This window comes from Pseudoliparis swirei, chromosome 12 (assembly GCF_029220125.1).
Source record: "Pseudoliparis swirei isolate HS2019 ecotype Mariana Trench chromosome 12, NWPU_hadal_v1, whole genome shotgun sequence".
NCBI lineage: Eukaryota > Metazoa > Chordata > Actinopteri > Perciformes > Liparidae > Pseudoliparis > Pseudoliparis swirei.
The window spans coordinates 19,625,534-19,645,554 of record NC_079399.1 but is presented as its reverse complement, the minus strand read 5'-3'; the positions used below and the strand labels follow the sequence as shown (position 1 = coordinate 19,645,554).

The 20,021-nt window shown below is 41.7% G+C and overlaps 1 protein-coding gene across 6 annotated transcripts in view; it reads left to right on the top strand.

Moving 5' to 3' along the window:
• cnih3 (cornichon family AMPA receptor auxiliary protein 3) overlaps positions 1–20,021 on the top strand; it is a 155,871-nt gene that overhangs the window by 111,875 nt on the left and 23,975 nt on the right. For 4 of the 6 annotated variants that reach the window (XM_056427773.1, XM_056427774.1, XM_056427776.1 and 1 more), the window contains exons 4-6: positions 6,648–6,760; positions 15,180–15,326; positions 15,836–15,891. In XM_056427773.1, the coding sequence (XP_056283748.1) occupies positions 6,648–6,760; positions 15,180–15,326; positions 15,836–15,863 (288 nt within the window). In that variant the 3' untranslated portion in view covers positions 15,864–15,891. The remainder of the gene's footprint in view (positions 1–6,647; positions 6,761–15,179; positions 15,327–15,835; positions 15,892–20,021) is intronic. The other 2 variants (XM_056427778.1, XM_056427777.1) reach the window with 2 other exon arrangements.

Here is a 20,021-nt window from a genome sequence, read left to right as displayed (position 1 = left end):
ATAGAAGATCCATAGTACGGTCCATATGAATCAACCTACCTCACTAATAAACCATTTACTATAAATGCTGGAAGTTATTGCTATCTTTGTTTCTCTCGTTTCCACATTTATCCCTTCCTTTCTTTCCCACTTTTATGCAATTCATATTTATTTCATGCAATAATATTGGTTTTCCCAGGGGGCACTGGCGGCTCAGCAGACCAAGAGCCAAACGGAACTCTAATATTTGTGGATTTGGATCTGGCTCGTAGGTGTCACCTCTACTCTGCACCGTAATCAAGCTCTCGTCATGCAATGCTGCATTCTATCTATCAAACGTGACTGCAAAAGCTCCGCCTTCAAAAGTAAATTATTTGTTAAGTCATTGTTTGTTCTGCCAAAGTGGAACTAATTGAAACTCTCCTAATGCACAATATTTAGGTATCTTCAGTTTCAGAGCCTAAGTTAGCCTGTTGGGAAATTGTTCACACAATGTAATACAGAAGTGTTTTTCAATGTTCCGTATTTTCACGATGAAAATAGTTTCCCAAAGTTGGCAGTGGGCTAAATGCTCCCTTGGCCCCCCAACAGGGTGTCTCTCATATGACCACTACTGTCGTAGTAGTGAAGGTCATCAGTGTGCAGTCAGAATAATGGACAGTGCGCAGCCACTCGTGTTGATATGAAAGTGGTGAGAATTCAGACTTTTTTAATAAAAAATGTGGTTAAGATAATAAGTGCAACTGTTCGTTTCATTTTTATTCTTAAATACAGAGGTCAGACAGACGGTGAAGCGCAACTTTGTATCAGAGGCCAAGGGGCACTTAGCAAGTGTAGGTACTTGTTGGGAAACCAGGTGTCAACTTTAGCAATCCAGCCTAGCGAAGATGTTTGACGTTTAAAATGTCATTTATTTTTGCTGGCACTGTCACAGAGGTGTTGATTCCCCTTAAGGTGCGTTCACACCAAAAGCGAAACTATGTTTTCGCTCAACCGAATCCCTTAAAAAGTCAACGTACAGACGCGTGTGGCTGCGATAGATGCGATATTTTTATAAATTTAAAAAAACCGCAGAATGCTCGAGAGGATTGCCGGGCTAGGTCTCGACCTGGCAGAGGTTTCTGAGATGGCGGAATACAAGATACAGTTTGTCCGTGATGGTAAACAATAATAAAGACAGCCACACTCAGTGTAGTTGAGTATAATTAGTAAGTGATAGAACTGGAACAGACTACAACACAGCTGTCCACATAAATTGGCGCGATGGCTCACCGGACCTTGACCTGGGTCATTTGTGGTTTAATTCAGTTTATTTTATATAGCCCAATATCACAAATTACGAATTTGCCTCAGAGGGCTTTACAATCTGTACACATACCACACCCCTCCCCCAAGAAATAGAAACAAAATGTCATGGGGTAAACAGGGAAGAAACCATCAAGAGAGCTACAGAGGTCGATCCCTCTCCGCTGATGGACAGAAGCAATAGATGTTTGAACGAGACGGGAACAGAAAACAGAATGTAAAGCTCAGTGTGACTATTTGATTTTTAATGAGCTTTTTGTCCATGTGGGGAGGGGAGTGCGTGTGTGAACTTGTGCCCATGAACTGCATGTAAGTTGCATTAGTGTGTGCATGTGTGTGTGTACAGCTTCCCTGCTGTATGTGTGAAAGCAAATGTATATATTTAGGTTTCGTCTTAGCAGCAGTTTCCTCGTCTCCCGCTGCTGAAGAGCTATTCGGTGAACTTTTTTTTTTTCTTCTGTTATTAGTAGGCATGTGGCCGTCTGAATAATGCATCCATAACATCACCTTGTTTTGGCAGCATGTGCAGTAATATTCCAAGGCCGGGCAGTCCAGAAGGCCACCATAATGCTTCGCCCCGCATGCCGTTAATTATACATGAGCAGTGAAGTGGCTTTCTTTGTAAATCGTAATGACAGCTACAGCGGTGAGAAACTACCGTGGACTTCAGCGAACCGTGCACGGCAGGCAAATTTTCACCCGCGGCGTCCGATTGGCCGAAGACCCGTTTAAAGCGGGCGAGCCAGGGTGCCTTTGTTGCGTGCCAGCCCTTCGTGGTTGCCAAAGATTGTCACATGTTTTTAAAGGGGATGTGAAGTAACAGTCACTTAGGTAGCCTTTTCTGGGGTTAGATGAATACAACTATCAAGCTGTGTGCATGTGTGCAAAAAGCGGGCGGCTGATGTTTGTGTTTATGAACGTCAATCAATGCCTCATTTACACTCCCCACAGGCGTGGCTGGATATAGATGTTATGAAAGCCATTAAATATCTTGTTTGCATATCGATACTTGTGCCCGCTCTTCCGCTCATTGGACCTGTCGATACAGCCAAAAGGAAGTGCAGTCTGACAGCTGTCTTTTCACTTGGCCGTGGCTATCTGTAATGTCCGTACACTCTCGTTCTCTGCTCACCTGACTTTTAACAACAATTATGATTGAGACGAATGATGATCAAGGTCATGTTGAGAGTGACTTTACAGAGTGCCTCACAATTCAGGATATGGGAACAGGGAGACGACAGTCTCAAATGATTTTAGATGAAGTTTATGAATGGGCCTTTTATAGAACGCTTTAGGCAGACCTAAATATGACGGTAACGTATCATATCTCTGCTAAAAACGCCTGGTCTGAAGTATGCGTGAGGATGTGCGCACCTCAATCATATTGTTTCTTTGTGAATACCAGTTAAATGTGACTTTTTCTGTGAGCACAAATCATATAAATTCTGGCGTCCGGTGCCCATTAACAGGAAACTTCAAATAAAAAGCTTTTTTTTAAATTAAATATTACTATGTATTGTCACTTAAACTAAATGAGTTCACTAAGAGTGACCCGGTATATATTAAACATAATCATTTGATAGAATACATCTCTGAAACATTGATCTGCGCAGCATTTAATGGTATGCTCATATTCAGGTCCATACTTGGTATTTTAGGGGGTTTCTACGAGAACATTTTTACAAGCTTCAATGTTCAAAAAAGACATTTATCTCATACCGTCGGTCCGAACATACCTGTGTTCACCTTGCGTTCATCAAACGCTTGCGCCGCGAGAAAAATACAGTGCACCTTTGCAAAGGTAGTTCTCAAACCGTCGGCATAGGATGGGGAGCCACATCCGATTGGCTCGTTGGATCACATGTTTTCTCATCGAGGCGGCCCACAAACAAACTGACTGAGTTGTCTCATTTCACAGGTTGTGGGTCAGTAGACACACTCCAGGAACCCCAAATATATGTGCACAAGCACTGAAAAGCACTTTTTCATAATATGTCCCTTTTTATATAGCAAAGTAGATCCTTAAATAAAAAAGTGTGTCGTTAGATTGAGAACGTTAACAGAAGTTGAGAAGTAACTGTACAGATAGCTTTTCTTTGCTTATTTTTGTAGATCACACTCTCTGTTCAGATAAGAGTGGTATATCTACCTGATTGCACCGTTAAAGACACAGAACCAAGTTTGGCTTAAAAAATACTTTCTTTTTTCTTTTTCTTTCTTCATGGAGAAGACATTTTACCGGGGGCAGATTGTGTCCATTTGGAGATACAATTCATAGAAAACAGATGGACTCAGCTTTTCACACTCATAGCTATTCACTCATCTCTTCTTCCATTATTCCAAAGAGACTTATGCTGCTGTCAGAAATATAAAATCAGATATTTGGAGTTTGGAGCAAATGTAAAAGCCTTATGGACCGATTTTATTCAGAATGTTTTGAATACAGTGGGGCTGCTTTATGTTGCATGTTGATAAGTAGCAGACCTCTCCAATGATGACTATGCTTTTTAAGTGTGCTTCCTCACTATTTTTTGTTTTTTTATCTACATTTCTGGCATCTCCCTATCTTCTCGCTCTCAGCACTTCAAAGACTCTCCCTTTCTGCTGTAATGCATGCTTTTCTTCAAACGTGTACTTTTATAGCGATAAGGACTAGCGGTGCTTCTTTTGCATGGCCTTCTCAACAAGGCTCGAGACAATAACGGATATTAAAACGAGTAAGGAGGGTTGGGTGGGGTGCATGAGCCCGCCTGGTCTCATTCAAAGGATGCCAAATACCAACGCTTGGTCAAGGGGCCCTTGGCATCTTGAGACTAACGTACAAGGCAACCTTTAGCATCTGTCCATATTAAATCAAATGACGACCACGTCAGGTGAATTATGCATTATTTTAACCCAAACTGTGATGTTTTGTTGCATTAACGTAACTGCAACCATTTCACAACATTAACTGAGTGCTAACCTTCTGCATATAATAAATATCATAGATCCTATCTGCCTGATGGATCATCGAGGTCTGGATCGTGGAATATGCCTACTACCAACTATGCCATGGCCCTGTTAAGACTCCGCCCACTCCTCCTCTCTACATCCATCTGCCTGATGGATCGTGGAGGTCTCGATCGTGGTCCAGGCCTACTACAAACTATTCATACACTCTGTCATATTCATTGATTGTGTTTTAACTCTAAATCTGTCCTTCTGTACACATTACATCTATTGCACCTGTCCATCCTGGAGAGGGATCCTCCTCTGTTGCTCTCCTGAAGGTTTCTTCCCTTTTTTCCCCGTGAAGGGTTGTTTGGGAGTTTTTCCTGATCCGATGTGAGGTTCTGGGACAGGGATGTCTATGTGTTCACATTGTAAAGCCCTCTGAGACAAGTTTGTAATTTGTGAAAACGGGCTACACAAAATAAACTGAATTGAATTGAATATAACGCAATAGGTTGCCCTCGATGCCGGGGGTGAGTGGGGGGAGGGCTTCGGCCCTAGCTCCAAAATATGTCGAATAGGGATAAGATCCTACTGCATGCACATCTGTATTTTATCCTTCACATAAAGTAGTATTGCTTCCAAGCATTAAGTCAAGAATATACTTACTACCGTATAAGTGAGGTAGTCCTTCAGAACCAGACTGGACATTATTCCTGGCTATCGCAAAATATTTTTTACATACAACTATGAATAACATTGACTGCACGAATTCATATTCGTATTCGTAATTATATTGATGGGACAATGACGGTCAACTTTGATTTTAAAAGATGGCACTCATTGAGACAAACCCACAAAGAATTAACACTTTACTGTAGATCTTTAACCATTTTTAACGTCTTACTAATCTCATCTCAATGTTTTAGCTTCATGGCTTGCAAGCTTACTGTTTCGGTTCAGTTCTCATCAAACTTTCTCTAGCAGCCAAAAGACATTTCAACAAAAAAAGCTCTGTTGTGGGGCTTGTAGGGCACAGTGTATTTATTTAACAACAGACAGACATAGTTAGCAGCATAGTGCAGCATTTATCAGCTAAATACCTGATAAAAAGTATTATTATGACAGTAATATTTGAACAGTGGCCACACAAATAAGTGCTACTATTCCGTCAGTCTGCCCCAGGGCAGCTGCGGCTACTGATGTAGCTTAACACCACCGGTATGACTGTGTGTGTGTGTATGACTACTGGACTCTGTAAAGCGACTTCGGGTGCCTTGAGAAGCGCTATATAAAATAAATGATTATTATTATTATTATTATTATTGTGTATGTCTGCTAGATGTCTAAATAGGCAACGGTTTGCTAACTTAAGTGATAATATTAGTTATATTTTATTTTAATTTAATATAAACAAATATAGTGTAACAATAGCACAAGTGGAGAATAGTTATAGATTCAAGGATATAATGTCAGTCACAGAGCAATATCTATCCTATTAATTAATATTTTCTCCATAAGCTCCAGGTCACATATCGAACACTACTCTATGGTTTTAAGGAAATTTGTGCAGAGTTCGTGTCACTCCTTTAATGCCACAGATTTCGGGTAAGGGTAGCGGCTATTTAGCTGTTTCAAAAACTAAATATTCTCATGGTCAATGATGAAGGTCGCAAATGCAAGACTTTTATTTCTTTCAAATGACATTCCAGTCAGCTGTAAATCTACGCTAGCAACCTGCTATGCGACCGAACTTTGTATTCGACGAACTGGGTGCAAGGATTCAAAGTTCCAACTTCTGTTATTATTAACTACACAAATATAAGCTTCTTCTTACTCACTTTAACATTTTGGTTTGGAGAACAATGCCTTGGTGCTTAGAGGCGGGCAGCACACACATTGTCACCCTTGCAGTTTGCCAGGAGGTTGTCTTGCTTCCTGCATTCGGTGGACCGAGCCCGACAGTTAATATGATAATGGTGGAGCCCTGCCATTGGTGTGTGCAGCCCATTGTGAAGCTAAGCTCCACATAACGTAGTTGAGGGAGTGGGCATGTAGCCATTTTTCAGATAGACAGATTTGCAGTTGCTTAAATTAGGCTAGGGCTAAGGATTTGAATGCTAATGATGCTACTTGAGATGTTTTCTGACACCTGTGGACATTAAAAATGGTAATGTGGCATCTGCTAACCAACATGCCCTTTAGTTAAGTTTAAAATAGCGTTGCTTCATTCATGCAGTTCTTTTATTTGTGCAAATACCATTCAAGCAGAATCAGCATTAGTAACACCAATGCAATAATGGAGCATAAGAAGTGTTTGTGCCTGACTCTGCTTATAGATGTTTAAGTTATTTGGCTCCATCACTTTGCTCAAACCCTATTACCTCTGACTCATCCCCATTCCTCTCCTGCTCCTCTGCATCCCTTTTTAGTTGGTGCTACCAGAGTACTCCATCCATGGACTCTTCTGCATCATGTTCCTGTGTGCCCAGGAGTGGCTGACGGTTGGCCTCAACATCCCCCTGCTCTTCTACAACACGTGGAGGTGACTATGCAATCCATTGCTTTGTGTGAGTGTGTGTGTTTGTGTGTGCTTCCAGTTTGAATGAATGGGCTTGGTTCTGACAGCCACAGATAGAGTAGGAAGTGGCATTGTTCATGTCAAAACACATTCAACAAGTTGCATAGAACAATTTTTTTCCTGGATTACAATTTCTTTTAAAATGTCACCAATATGTTTCCAATCATATTCCATGCAGGTCCCCATTGTGGTAAAGTTGTTGTCCTGTGTAAAACTAAAAGTCAATGGTGACTGACCTAAATAACACAAGATACAAACAATATACAACAACCAATGCTAATTCAAACCATTATTTTTAAAATAAACCTAACGAAGTATTTCCCCCCTTTTTACAGCGTTATTTACATTCCTACAACTGTAACCGTTCCAGGAGAAACAGTGTTTGCCTCCAAGAGTAAATGAAAATGCAATTTAGTTGTATTTAACTGTAATTGCGTAAGAGACAGGGTTGCTCGACCTGACACTGGAAAATTTAAATACAGTTTTTTAGTTAAACGGCTAATCTGAAGAAAGTCCCGTCACTTGATACCTTAAGACTGTTCTACCTTTTTTAAGGTTCTCAGCTCTAAGCTTATTGTTTCCTAAAGTAGACAGAAATAGAAATATACGGTATAATTTCATTTCCTAAACAACTAGGCACGTACGTTTCGAGCAAACATTACTCAGACAGGGGAAATCTGTTTGAGTGTGTGTTCATGGTAACAAAGGCTCGTCATCCAGTGCAACAGCGTTGATGTATTTTTAATAGCTATTGGTTAACCAAGGAGCACTTTTGCATGGGGGAAGAAGATATATCAGGATTGGGATACATGCCATGTACATATTTAATTGAACCTTGCAGATATCTTGTGTTATTCCGGATAACCAATGTTCTGAAGAAAAGCACAATTAAAAGCCTGCATATGTTCTAACACATCTCAAGGCAATGTCTGAAAAATGGGTCACCAGTCAGTGATCTTTAGATTTCCTTTGCCGCTACTTCTTTGTCTCTTTCCCTCTTTGTTGCTGTTCTTTCCGCCTGGGCGGGGTTAGACGTAAGACTGCTGGCAGCCTGATTTGTTTAATCTTATGAGCTCAGCTGGTTGAAGTTACAGGCTGAGAGGAGAGGGAGTAGAGGAGAGCCAAAGAAGAAGAAAAAAGAAACGTCTCTCATTAATCGGAGATTGTGCCAGATGCCCAGGGGCTACAGATGCTGCTTCCTCCACTGCAGAGAGAGAGAGAAAGAGAGATATGCAGGAGGGTGGGAAGTGAAGGAGGAAATAGATAGATAGATAGATAGATAGATATATACTTTATTAATCCCCAAGGGGAAATTTGTCGAGTCAGTAGCAGCAACACACAAGAATAAAAATAAAAAATAAACACAAAATATAAGAAGGGTTAGGGTGATCTGGCAAGAGGTGAACTGTTGTGAAATGGCAGGAGGCAGGACGTTGAGTCAGGAGTGAGTGATAGGAGATAAATCCAATATTGACAAGGTGATTCAGAGGAGAGTGTGAGATGTATGGATGTGTGTATATGTGCACGACTGCCATGTGATGCTCTGCAGGGTTCTGGATGTTTCTGGGGAGGAGGGGGCCTGGGGTTCTGCTTTAAGAGGCCAGATTTACAACGGTGAGAAAAACTTGAGAAATGTGCATTATGAACGACTGAAGGATGTCTTGATCACTGGAAAACCCCTACTTTAAGGACTCTCCAAAGGTGTTGGAGCCATGACAGCTTTTGGAATTATGTGTCTCCTAAAGGCTTCCCCTCTTCACTCTGTCTGGACCTTGCAAAGCTGTCACTTGGGTCTGTACAGGCCAACTCTGGTGTCTCCAGGGAGGAGAAATAGTAGCTACCTGTGTTTTAAAGTGTCTCAAAGTGTGACGGAGCAACATGCAGACAGGGGATGGGTAGAGGGCAATGCCAATTATTAAAATGACATTTTGGAAAGTGAAGACATTGAGTCTGGTCTAATTGTCTGCGTATGTCCACACTGAGCATCTCTTTATGTCTTTGACTAAAAGCAAGACATGATTGTAAAATAAAATACTAATATTTTTTTCTTCTTTTTGTCTGTTACCTTTGCTCAGGGAAATTGTGAAACAAATGGTGTCATTGGTGCTTTGTTATTTTCGATGACACATTATTAGCTAATTGGATCGTTACCTGTTAACCTTGATTACCTGATCATCATTCACATATGCATGTATGTTCGGTAGAAATACATGGGAGGTATATTCAACAACTCATTACGGAGCCCTTCTGTCACATTCAGAGTATATCGAGATTCATTTTCAAGTGCATTGTTGAAGATTTCATACATGCATGAGTAATTTAATTGACCAACTCAATGAGTAAATGTACATTGTAATTTATTTATGGTAACCAAATATATGCTCAGTTGTGAAAGAAACATTGTACATGTACGAACATGCATAAAGCACGTGTCGGTAAGTGGCATACAGACCAAATGCATAATTATGATACTTTCTGGTTGAACTGCAATACCCATCATACCATGCAAAACATTATTTAAATCTTTAAATGAGTGACATTTTCTGTGACGGGCACTTAGTGGACTAAAGGCTCCCACTATATCAATGCAAATGGTCTGTTACATTAATATACATTCATTCATAAATACAGAATCATGTTAATTTGTGTCAGCTCTGGGATCCATAAAAGATTAATTTTCCCCTATAAAAGTAATGAGGCATTCGTGTATCAGTACATAACAGATCTCCCTCTCGAAGCAACGGTTGCAATTCCCTCTTCCTGTTTTCTCATGGTGACTTCCCTTTGTACAACATATTTTTCCGTTTCTGAATACTAACAGCCCCACAGAAAGAAGTCTCCCTGGGATGTAAGAGCTCCAGGAAACATCCTACAATCCCCCAAACCTACTCTGTTATTAATTACCACCAGGTTTTCCTCTTCGGGTGACAGTGCACATCTTCATTTTACACAGCTTTAAGAGGGAGCTGGTTGTGTTTACAAATATTGATTATGCTAAGAGCATAGCAATAACGCATGCTGATCTTAAATCAGTCAGAAGGTGATGAATGGTTGTAATTGAAAACAGGAGAAAATTATTCATTGGAAATTCAACATAAAGAGTTAATAATAATAATAATAATACATTTTATTTGGAGGCGCCTTTCAAGTCACCCAAGGTACCATAAAATAATTCAGGATAAAAGATAAAAGCATGAAAGATAGAAACAACATTAAAACAGAACATCAACATAAAAACAAGTGAAGTGCACAGGGTCCAGTTATAAAGAGTGTCAAGTCAAATGTGTTTAGATTTTCTATCCGAAATATATAAATAGAAAGTAAAACATGTAAATAGGAATATAGATAATTGGGATGTAAACAAAGCACGTAGGAATGATTAGAGATTATTGTAAAATAAAACAAGCAATTGGGAAACGGGGCGGAGGCTTATAGACCGGAAATAACCAGGGGGCGCACTTAGGGGGGTGATGAACAAACGGCGCGAGAAAATAGTAGAGTACGCAGCGGACGATCTGCGGAACTAGAACGGGGCATCTACAAGTCCGGAGAGGCAGCCGGTAAGGGAGGCAAACTCTGAACGCTGACTGCCTGTTGTTGACTTTCACTTTCACTTGGTGAATTGTTTGTTGACAAATGTCGTCGGGGTTAAAGGATTGAGTTTGTCTAAGGTTGATTGTCTGGTGTCTTGTTATATTGTTTACGATTTATATGTGAGTGGAAGCACAGCTGGGGATCTGTAGGTGGTGAATGTAGGTTGTGTGCTCATGCAGAATGCACGGGTGTAAATGGAAAAGAGTGCTTTTTGCTGGCATATTTGAAATGTGGGGTTTTCTGTTTTATTTATTTAAATGGTTTATTTAATAAGGGACAGTGCACATTGATAAAAACATTGCAGTAAATGTGCCAGAGTTAGCCAAGAGGCTATTTTTCATCTGTAGTCCCAGTTTCTCTGTAAAGGTTTTTCACCTCTTTCGTTGCCATATGGAGCGAACGGAAATGACTGCAATGGCTTAACTCCAAAATAAAAGGAGAAAGAAAAAAGGAAAAAGTTGTTGTCATTTTGAGTGAAACCCAGTTTAAATCCGGGTAGATGAACAAATCCCTATCAAGTGGGGAAGTGCGCTAGGTTGGAGCTGTAACTTGACAAAGATTGTGCCAGTTTGAACAGGTGATTTTTTAGTTGAGACTTGAATGATGTGATGGAGTCTGATTGTCTTATGTGTGGGGGGAGGGAGTTCCAGAGCCTGGGTGCTGAGCAGCTGAAGGCTCGGTCACCCATGGTACTGAGGCGTGACGTGGGGATGGTTAGCGGTCCAGAAGAGGATGAGCGGAGGGTGCGGGAGGGAGTGTATTCCTGAAGGACGTCGTAGAGGTAAGTGGGGGCTAGATTGTGGAGAGCTTTATAGGTGAGGAGAATGTTTTTGTAGTCGATGCGGCAGTGAAGTTGGATGAGTACAGGAGTGATGTGGTCCGATGATTTGGTACAGGTGATGATCCGGGCGGCCGAGTTCTGAATGATTTGCAGTCCGTTGATGAGTTTGGTGGGGAGTCCGGTGAGGAGGGCATTGCAGTAGTCGATGCGGGATGTGAAAAATGAGTGGACCAGGATTTCGGTGCTGGACTGGGTCAGTGATGGGCGGAATCTGGAGATGTTGCGGAGGTGGAAGAATGCAGTCTGGGTGATGTTTTGAATATGGGGTGCAAATGAAAGGGTGCTGTCCAGAATGACGCCGAGGCTCTTGACTTGGGGGGAGAAGGGTACAGGGAATCCGTCGACGATGATGGGTGGAGCTGTGGTGTGTTTGGATTTGGTGATGATGGATTTGGAGTCGATGAGCAGGGCCTCAGTTTTATTGCCGTTTAGCTTTAGGAAGTTCCTGCTCATCCAGCTCCGGATGTCAAGGCAGGTGATGAGGGGTGGCAGTGGTCAGTTTAGAGGATATTTAGACCTGTGTGTCATCGGCGTAGAAATGAAAATGGACCCCATGGTGACGGAGGATTGTGCCCAGGGGGAGGAGGTAAATGGTGAAAAGAAGGGGACCCAAGACTGACCCCTGGGGCACTCCCAGTGAAACACCCGAACACCCAGACTTGTGGTTCCTTAGTTGCACGAAATGTTGGCGGTCAGTGAGGTATGATGTGAACCAGGAGAGTGATTCCAATGCCAGCCAGGCGGTCCAGGAGCAGAGGGTGCGAGATGGTATCAAATGCTGTGCTGAGGTCGAGGAGGATGAGAATGGTAAGGAGTCCGGAGTCTGCTGCATGGAGGAGGTCGTTGGTGATTTTGACCAGGGCTGTTTCAGTGCTATGTTTTGGACAGAAGCCAGATTGCAAGTGTTCATGGAGGTTGTTTGTGTCAAGGTGGGACTGTAATTGTGCGGCAACCACCCTTTCAAGTGTTTTGGAGATAATGGAGAGGTTGGAGATGGGCCGGTAATGGTTAAGGACAGCTGGGTCAGCACCGGGTTTTTTCAGGATAGGTGTGATGACAGCCAGTTTGAGAGTGGGGGGTAGTGGGGGGTACAGTACCAGTGGTGAGGGAGGAGTTAATTATGTTGGTGATCGTGGGGAAAATGGATGGAAAGACGGGCTTTGACAGTACACTGGGGGACAGTACACTGTAATTGACAGGACGGGCAGTGTGGGGGTGGCGGGGCCCTGTGGACCTGAAGGAGCGGATGTTTGTGTCTCTGTTGTGTTGAGTGTATTGAAAGTTCCGTCCAGAGCCATGGATGTATCTTGGTCGTTTGAGAATGTAGTGGTGGGATGCAAGCTGAGGTGGGGGGGTCCTTGAGAAGGTGCCGAGTAACGGAGCGGCAGAGATGCGCTCGTGAGAGTCGAACATAGCGCAATCCAAAGCAGCAGATTAAAACTATGCATGATGTAAGATCGGGAGCGACGTAATCCAACGGTAGATGGTCCAGGTGATAATGGTGAAGCCACAGAGCCAGTGCAGCTGGGGCAGAGGAGAGGAGTGTGCTGGTTGTAGCTTCGCTGGACACGGGGAAACCAGTTGGACGGCGTCGGAGATTAGCAGCAGGCTCGCCAGTCGGCAGCTGGACACTGGTGGGCATGGGTATAGCAGAGAGGCGGCGCCCTCCACATTGACAGCAATCCATGGGTGCGGGTGAGCGTCCAGGAGAGCTGGCAGGTTGACAGCGGACCCGTCCGAACGGGTGTGTTTCGTGCGGCACACCAGAGCAGGCTGTCCAGCCACAGAGTGCGGAGATGAGCCACAGGAGTCCCACACAGGTGAGCCCTGCAAAGCTAGCTTCTGGCTAATGAGTGGCGAGGTATCAGACGGGTAGAGACTGTACAACTGCTGTTTCGGTGTTGGTTGAGCAAGCCAAATCCAGCAGACAGATTTAAAGTACAACATTCACACAAGACAATCCTGATTAATCAATACGAATCTTTAAACACATTTTGTTTGTTTTTTAATGGAGGAGGCACGGCAGCAACTTGCCAGCGAACCCAACACACGCTGGCCTTATGGAGTTAGAAATCATCGTTTGACTCATGCAGAGCAGTTGGAGGTGTAATTTACTTACTGAGCTGACTGGATTTAGATCAATAAACTCCAGCCCTGATACCATGAGTATCACATACGTGACCTGGGTAAAAATATATTTGAATATGCATTGAGATACTTAATCAGACACAAGATAAGTTAAACCATCATAATATGCTGACATTATACAGCTGTTAAGAACTCAGCAACCTCACTGGTGATTGATACATGAATATGTTATATTTTCAATTCCATAATGCCATATATTTCAGTTTCATAATAATTAAAATACCAAAGACATTTGAGCAAGCTGTGGCAGACTTTGTAAGTATTTTATTCAACATTGTTCCCTGCACAGAAACACATTGTTATGGTTCCAAGTAGACAGACATCTGTGAAATAAGAGAATAACCTTTAGCCGGATGAAAGCTCAAAACTAGTGACCCTAAGGTCTATGTATGCTGTCTGACCGAATCACAGTAAAGATGGTATTGGGAAAGGAAGATTAGCCAAAGCTGGTCAGTTTGAATTCCAGAGTATGTTGAGAAAAATGTTAGTATCTGGTATTTTGTTGTAGTATAAAAAAAATTGTATGCTAACTTTACTAAAACATTCTTGGACCAAGTAATGCACAAGTGATCTCAAAAGAAATACGTGAATTAATCAAGATTATGAACAGCACATTACGTAAATTAATAATGTGCAAAATTACATTCCACCATGGAAACAATAACAAGTTAGTTTTAGGCAACAGAACTACTTAGGTTAAGGAAAGCAAAGCAATGCTTGTGTAGCCTATACGTAGTTTAAAATAACCCAACTTTGGCTTTTGGGTTCATTCGGGACCCCAACACTGGCCTCCTGGGTCAAAGTCCCACGTTGGTGGTAGGTAACGTTGGTGGTAAATTACATGCCCGAACAAAATCTACTTAATGTTTGTTTAGGTTGAGGCAAAACAACTATTTGGTTAGGTTTAGGAAAGAAAAGCTTTTGGTTTGGGTCCAAAAAAGTATGATTGTAACTAAAGTAGCCTCCATACTTTATTATAACTCAATGTTGACTTGGAACACGTGACCCAAACATACTCCTAGTAGTAGTGTTTTATACATTCATCACATTCAATACAATAAGTAAAGCCTATATACAATCTAGTGTACAATGTGACTGGAAAGGTATAGGCAGAAGCATAATGCTCATATATTCCTATCCTAAATTCTTATTGATAAGTAGCACTTAAGATAATTATTTTGATATAAAAGAAAAATGTATATTGGATTGACAATTGTAACCCCTAAAAATAGTTTTATAAACAATTCTTTTAAAAAACAAAAACTAGTTACATTTATGTTACCATTGTTCCAAAATCTTCTGTTAACATCGGTCTTTTCGATGAGTGTTTGACCCACTCTTGCCCCTACCAAGACACTAGCATAGCCTACAAGGCCAAACTTCTTCTGACATCACTTGTACTGTCACCAAATAACATAATTATCTGATGAGGTAATACTTGTCTTTGAAAGTAATGCTAGTTTACAAAAACACATTTGTACGTTACCATTCTCTGCCAGTTTTAGCACAAATAAAGACAGTATTCAATATATTCCTTTACTTTTTCTGAATTATTAAACAATTGTCAAGGAAAGGAGTATAGCAAATGATAATTTGTCACCAACAAAATTAACAACTTCACCCACATCTGCTGCATGATGGTGTCCGCCTAACTCATCATGCCATCTTTTTCCATACCATCTCCTTCACAATTTTCTCCCCTCACCTCCCCCTGCATTCCTCCATTCCTCTGCCCCCCCCCCCCTCCCCTGGGGTCTGGAACGGGTGAACTACCCGCGGTGTGGTCTTTGCCCTCTGTGGTAGGTACTTCCATTCCCCGACGGACACAAAGGAGCTGCTCTACGACCCGGCGTCGGTGATGAACGGCGACACGCTCAAGTTCTGCATGAAGGAGGCCTGGTGCAAGCTGTCCTTCTTCGTCCTCTCCTTCTTCTACTATCTCTACTGGTGAGCGTGTGGCAAGAATTACGGGTCAATAATTGGATTACATGTGAAGATATTACATTAAATCGGATTGCAACAGAAAGTCAAACAAGTTCGAAACAAACCAAAGCTTCCTAAAACTAATATATATTTCACCAGTAGGGAGAATGGTGAAAATGTAAAACTTTCACATTTCGAAAAATGACCACTCACATCATATGTTTTTTCTCCAAACCTATTTCTATCACATTGTTTACTATGAGGCTCACTACTGCTAATGGATGTGATGTTGAGAGAATGAGATTCTTTCCTTCATTGACGAGCTCTAGCAGAATGCTTAAGTGGATGGCAGAGGGATACAACTGCTGCACATTGAGACATGTTGACTATTCTGGGCTTTCTGTGTCTTAATGTGTTTACTAAAATGTTCTGCTGTTATGTCATAATAATTCACACAATGTTCCTGTCCTTCTTTAATAATGCTGTTATTAATCACTCCGGATTCTTGTTCCATGTGTCATGTGGGTCTGCAGTGTGTGGAACCTGGATATATCCCTCTAATAGGTCTTAACAATGGAAACACTTGAAGGTACAATGCTTTTTTTTAACACTTTTTTATTCTATGGTCGTAAATGGAGAAAGGATAGCGTTATTGTTAAAGTTACTACAAGGAACTTCTAACTGGTCTAAATTAACATGGATGCCTCTCTATGACCTACGTAATGACATGAATCAGCAAGATGATTGACAACTTCTGTATAGTTACTCTTAATGTCCTGTCATCGGATTTGATTTCCCGTGATATCATGTGTCACAATTCACGGCACGGCATGTTCGCCAGAAACTCCTGCTGCTCACACTCAAGCGGGGCTTCCAACAGCTACCAGCCCACCGCAAACATTCCTAGATCCGGCTCCGCGGTCTCCTTCGACCCGCAGTTTGAGCCCTGGAGAGCGGTGCAGAGAGCTTTGCGCCTGACAACAGCAGCTCCCCCTCCATCCAGGAGAAGAGCATCGACCTAGCTGCTCCACCTGCCCCAGAAAAGCGATGTTCAGGGCATTCTTCCCGTGGTCCAGGCAGACCAGGAAGTTCCACCGTGTGCTGGTTCCCGGGGTTTGGAGAGCAGCTGCAGTGGGACAGCCGAGTCAGTCACCACGCTGCTGGAGGCCCAGGCCGTATAGGAGAGAAGGGAAGCACGGTAGCACCAGAATCCGGGAAAAGCCGGCCAAACTGTCAGATCCTACGGCAGTCAAATTAACGGTAACGGGAGTCTGGCCGCCACTGATATTTATGACAAGGGGTGCATGCGCTCATGGAAACACTGCCGCCGTGTCCAGAGAGGGCGCCATACTCAACCCAAAGTGAAAGTTCCTTGTCGTAACGTTATCAAATGTTGACCCTAATGGTCTTCCTTAAGGCCACCAAGGTTGATCTTGATCTGTATAAAAAGCCACGTTTTCTCTTAATGTGCAATGAAAGACTGTTCTGATGAAATGGATCTCTTTTCTGTGGGGCCAATGTGAGTTCCAGATAGTCACATGACAGCATTAGGACAGAAAAAGGCTGTTGCTGACACATTAGTCCATTACCCAAAAAGTATTGCAACTTTAACATTCAGTTGTCCTTGTATATGTCATGATGCTACGAGTAAACCTTTGACATCATTGATTTGGCGATGCAATGTCTTGTTAGGCAGTAGGTATGTTGTTGATGTAAATATGTTTATCACACTAGTAGAAAATCATGAGCAATGGAATGGATTTTATACTTATTATATATACATTTTTGGTATATTTCTTTAATATTGATTAAAGTAGCATTAGTATTTCGTCTTAAAATCAACATATTGGCAGAGATTTAGGGGATGTTTTTTTTTTAATGCTTCCGTGAATTTTTAAAATAATGTTTTGTTTTTTAAACTCAATATTTAACTACTTTCCCTTGGCGAAAGGATCGATATTTAATATCTGTTCGACATCACAAAGACTAACATTATTGACACTGATGTTGTAGTATCCTCCTCCTGGCATGGTACAGTGGTAGAAATTAGAGGGGGGGGGGGGGGGAAATCCAATAAATATAATGTCTACATTTGAGTAATCAGCTGGGTAAGTTTCATGGTGATATCTATAGGTGACTTTTTTTACCCTATTCAACCTGTAGTGTCTTCAAAATGTTTGTAATTTTACAAAACATCTTTGAATGCCGTTTTCTCTCATAGTCTGACACAGAAATCAGAATTTTACGCTCATTTACTTTCCTTTGGATTACTGTTCTGTAAATATACAAAAAGCTGCACGTATTTAAGAAGATCATGCCTCATTTGTATATTTATAAATTGAATTTCTAAAAACTTGTCTTAAAGTCGTAACCATTTATCGGCCGCGGAAACATATATAGTAACTTTGTTGATGTTGATTTTCTACCTAAAAACTCTTTTTTTATGTCAAAGTAAAACAGTATTGTTATGTCCTCCAATAACACTATATTGTTAACATTTTTAATTTAAAAGTATTTCAAAGAGTGCCCTATAAAGAGTTAATGTATTTACCCAACCTGAGAAGTTTCATCGTGATATTTATTCGTAATGTGTTGCCCCCTTAAAAACTCCATGTTAGGGCTTTAATAGAAATGTTAAAAGGTGGTATGTGGTAAACTATGATTCCACTTAAATTTATACCATTGCTAATCCATCCCACTCCATCCTACCCTGCTCCAGCTCATGCTGTGTTAGAGCCTGCTGATAGCAGCAGGGAGATACTTCTCAACAAAGCATGGTGATGGTCCATTCACTCTCAGTTTCATCAAGTTCAAGAAGGCATTTTTCTTGAAATTTACACTACATTGCTAGTTTGTTTATAAAAAGTGTCCCTTGCCATCAGCTGGTGAATTGGGTCAAGCCAAATCATTGTAATGCATTTTAGACCAAATATACCTTTAGCTATATAATATGTTTTAGTTGATATATGTTCTACTCTTTCCCTTGGGGAGGAACTTCTAGAGCTGTTGCCTCATTACCAGATTTCAGCCTTTGCATTGGTGATTTAAGTAATAACTACATGACAACTTGGACAATCAAATCTCAGGTTGTAGAACATCTTTAAATATTAACAATACGCAGTAACACATGTTTAGTTTTTTGCTTGTTTCTATAAGCAGACTTGATAAGGCCATTCTAATTTCATGCATTGGCCGAAGAGCAGTGTAAAGAACTGAACTGGAAGTGAAGTGGCCTTTAACCTGCTTCATGTTTCCTGGGTCACACTGACCCTTCTTCAAAGCTCCCCAAGACCAAACACACTCAACTCCCCTTCTCTGACCTTAAGATCATTCACACGTATACAATAAATCCTACAGCACACATCAACATATACGCACGCACAGATGCAAAACCCCCATGCATGCTTATAACGAATTTGTGCATGAGCTCACAGACGCAACGCATAGCTCCACCTGAGCTCTGGCCTTCACACCTGGGTGACGGGTGATTTAAACCCCCCTATGTGGTTGCTCAGTGGAGCCTATCTGGTACAGATGAACCATTGGAAAGACTATCAATATTGATTTGGTTAATCTGCGCACAGCAGGAGGACAGAAGCACATGCTCAAAGGGCGACCAGCAGACCTGGGTTGAATATATGTATTCATACATTCACCCATAAACTGGATACATAAATGCAAGACGCCTCTCCACTGTTTGTCAAGCCAAAATATTCCAGATATGGGCGCTGTGATGCACTGGTGATGTCATTTGGAGTCAGAGTCTACGCCGTCTTGAGAGAGGGGTGGGACCACGGTATCTAGGTCCCACCCATAAACCCACCACCTAGCTGCCATGTTAACACCATCGTAGCTGTTTGGCTTGAAAGAAACAACTAACCATAATATATTTGGACTGTATAGATATTGACCATATATCTATACAGGGACCATTGGGTTTTGTTTAATTATAAAGCCAAATGAGTTACGTTGACTTAAGTGGAAAAAAGAAGAAACCCATGGGGACGATGGGATCACCGTTTTCGATTAAATACGCCTGAACACAGGTGTATTCTTTAACTAGCCGTCTGACCTATTTGGTTTCAATATAAAAACTATGAAGGGAAGCTCCCTGCCAGTGTACCCATGTCTGCACAGTTTATATTATACTGTGGCCACAGGTTAGCTCTGTGCTGTCTCCCCCAGCTGTTACTCCCCTGATACGGGGTGATGATGACACCCTAGCCTGACTGCCAAATTCCCCCTCAGTATGAGGCCTTTACCCTCCAATGTCTTACATTCCTCTACACCCCAACTCGTCGTTTCTGTCCCTAGGATGTCGAGTACTATCATTATTTTTTTTCCTGGAAGATGCATACAGGCTTCCTGTCCTGTCTTGAAATAAACGTTCTTAGCAAATGATGTTCTGCTACCTGCGTGCTATCCCGGTGTACGTTTGCAGGTCTAACCTTTATCGTACTTGTAGTTCTTCCGGTCCCACTGGGCTTGGACAATATGGCTTTTCTATTTGCTCAGACTGAAGTTCACTTCAGGTCATTAATTAATGTGCTTTTGTGCTGAGGTGTTTTTTTCTGCTCCCACACTGTACCCCTCTAGGGGCATATTCTGGGGGTTGTTTTTTTATTTTCTCCTCTCTTCCCTCGTGTTATGCTGTAATCTTCCTGGATCTGCCTGTAATTTCCCGCTTGCGGGATCAATAAAGTATACATCTATCTATCT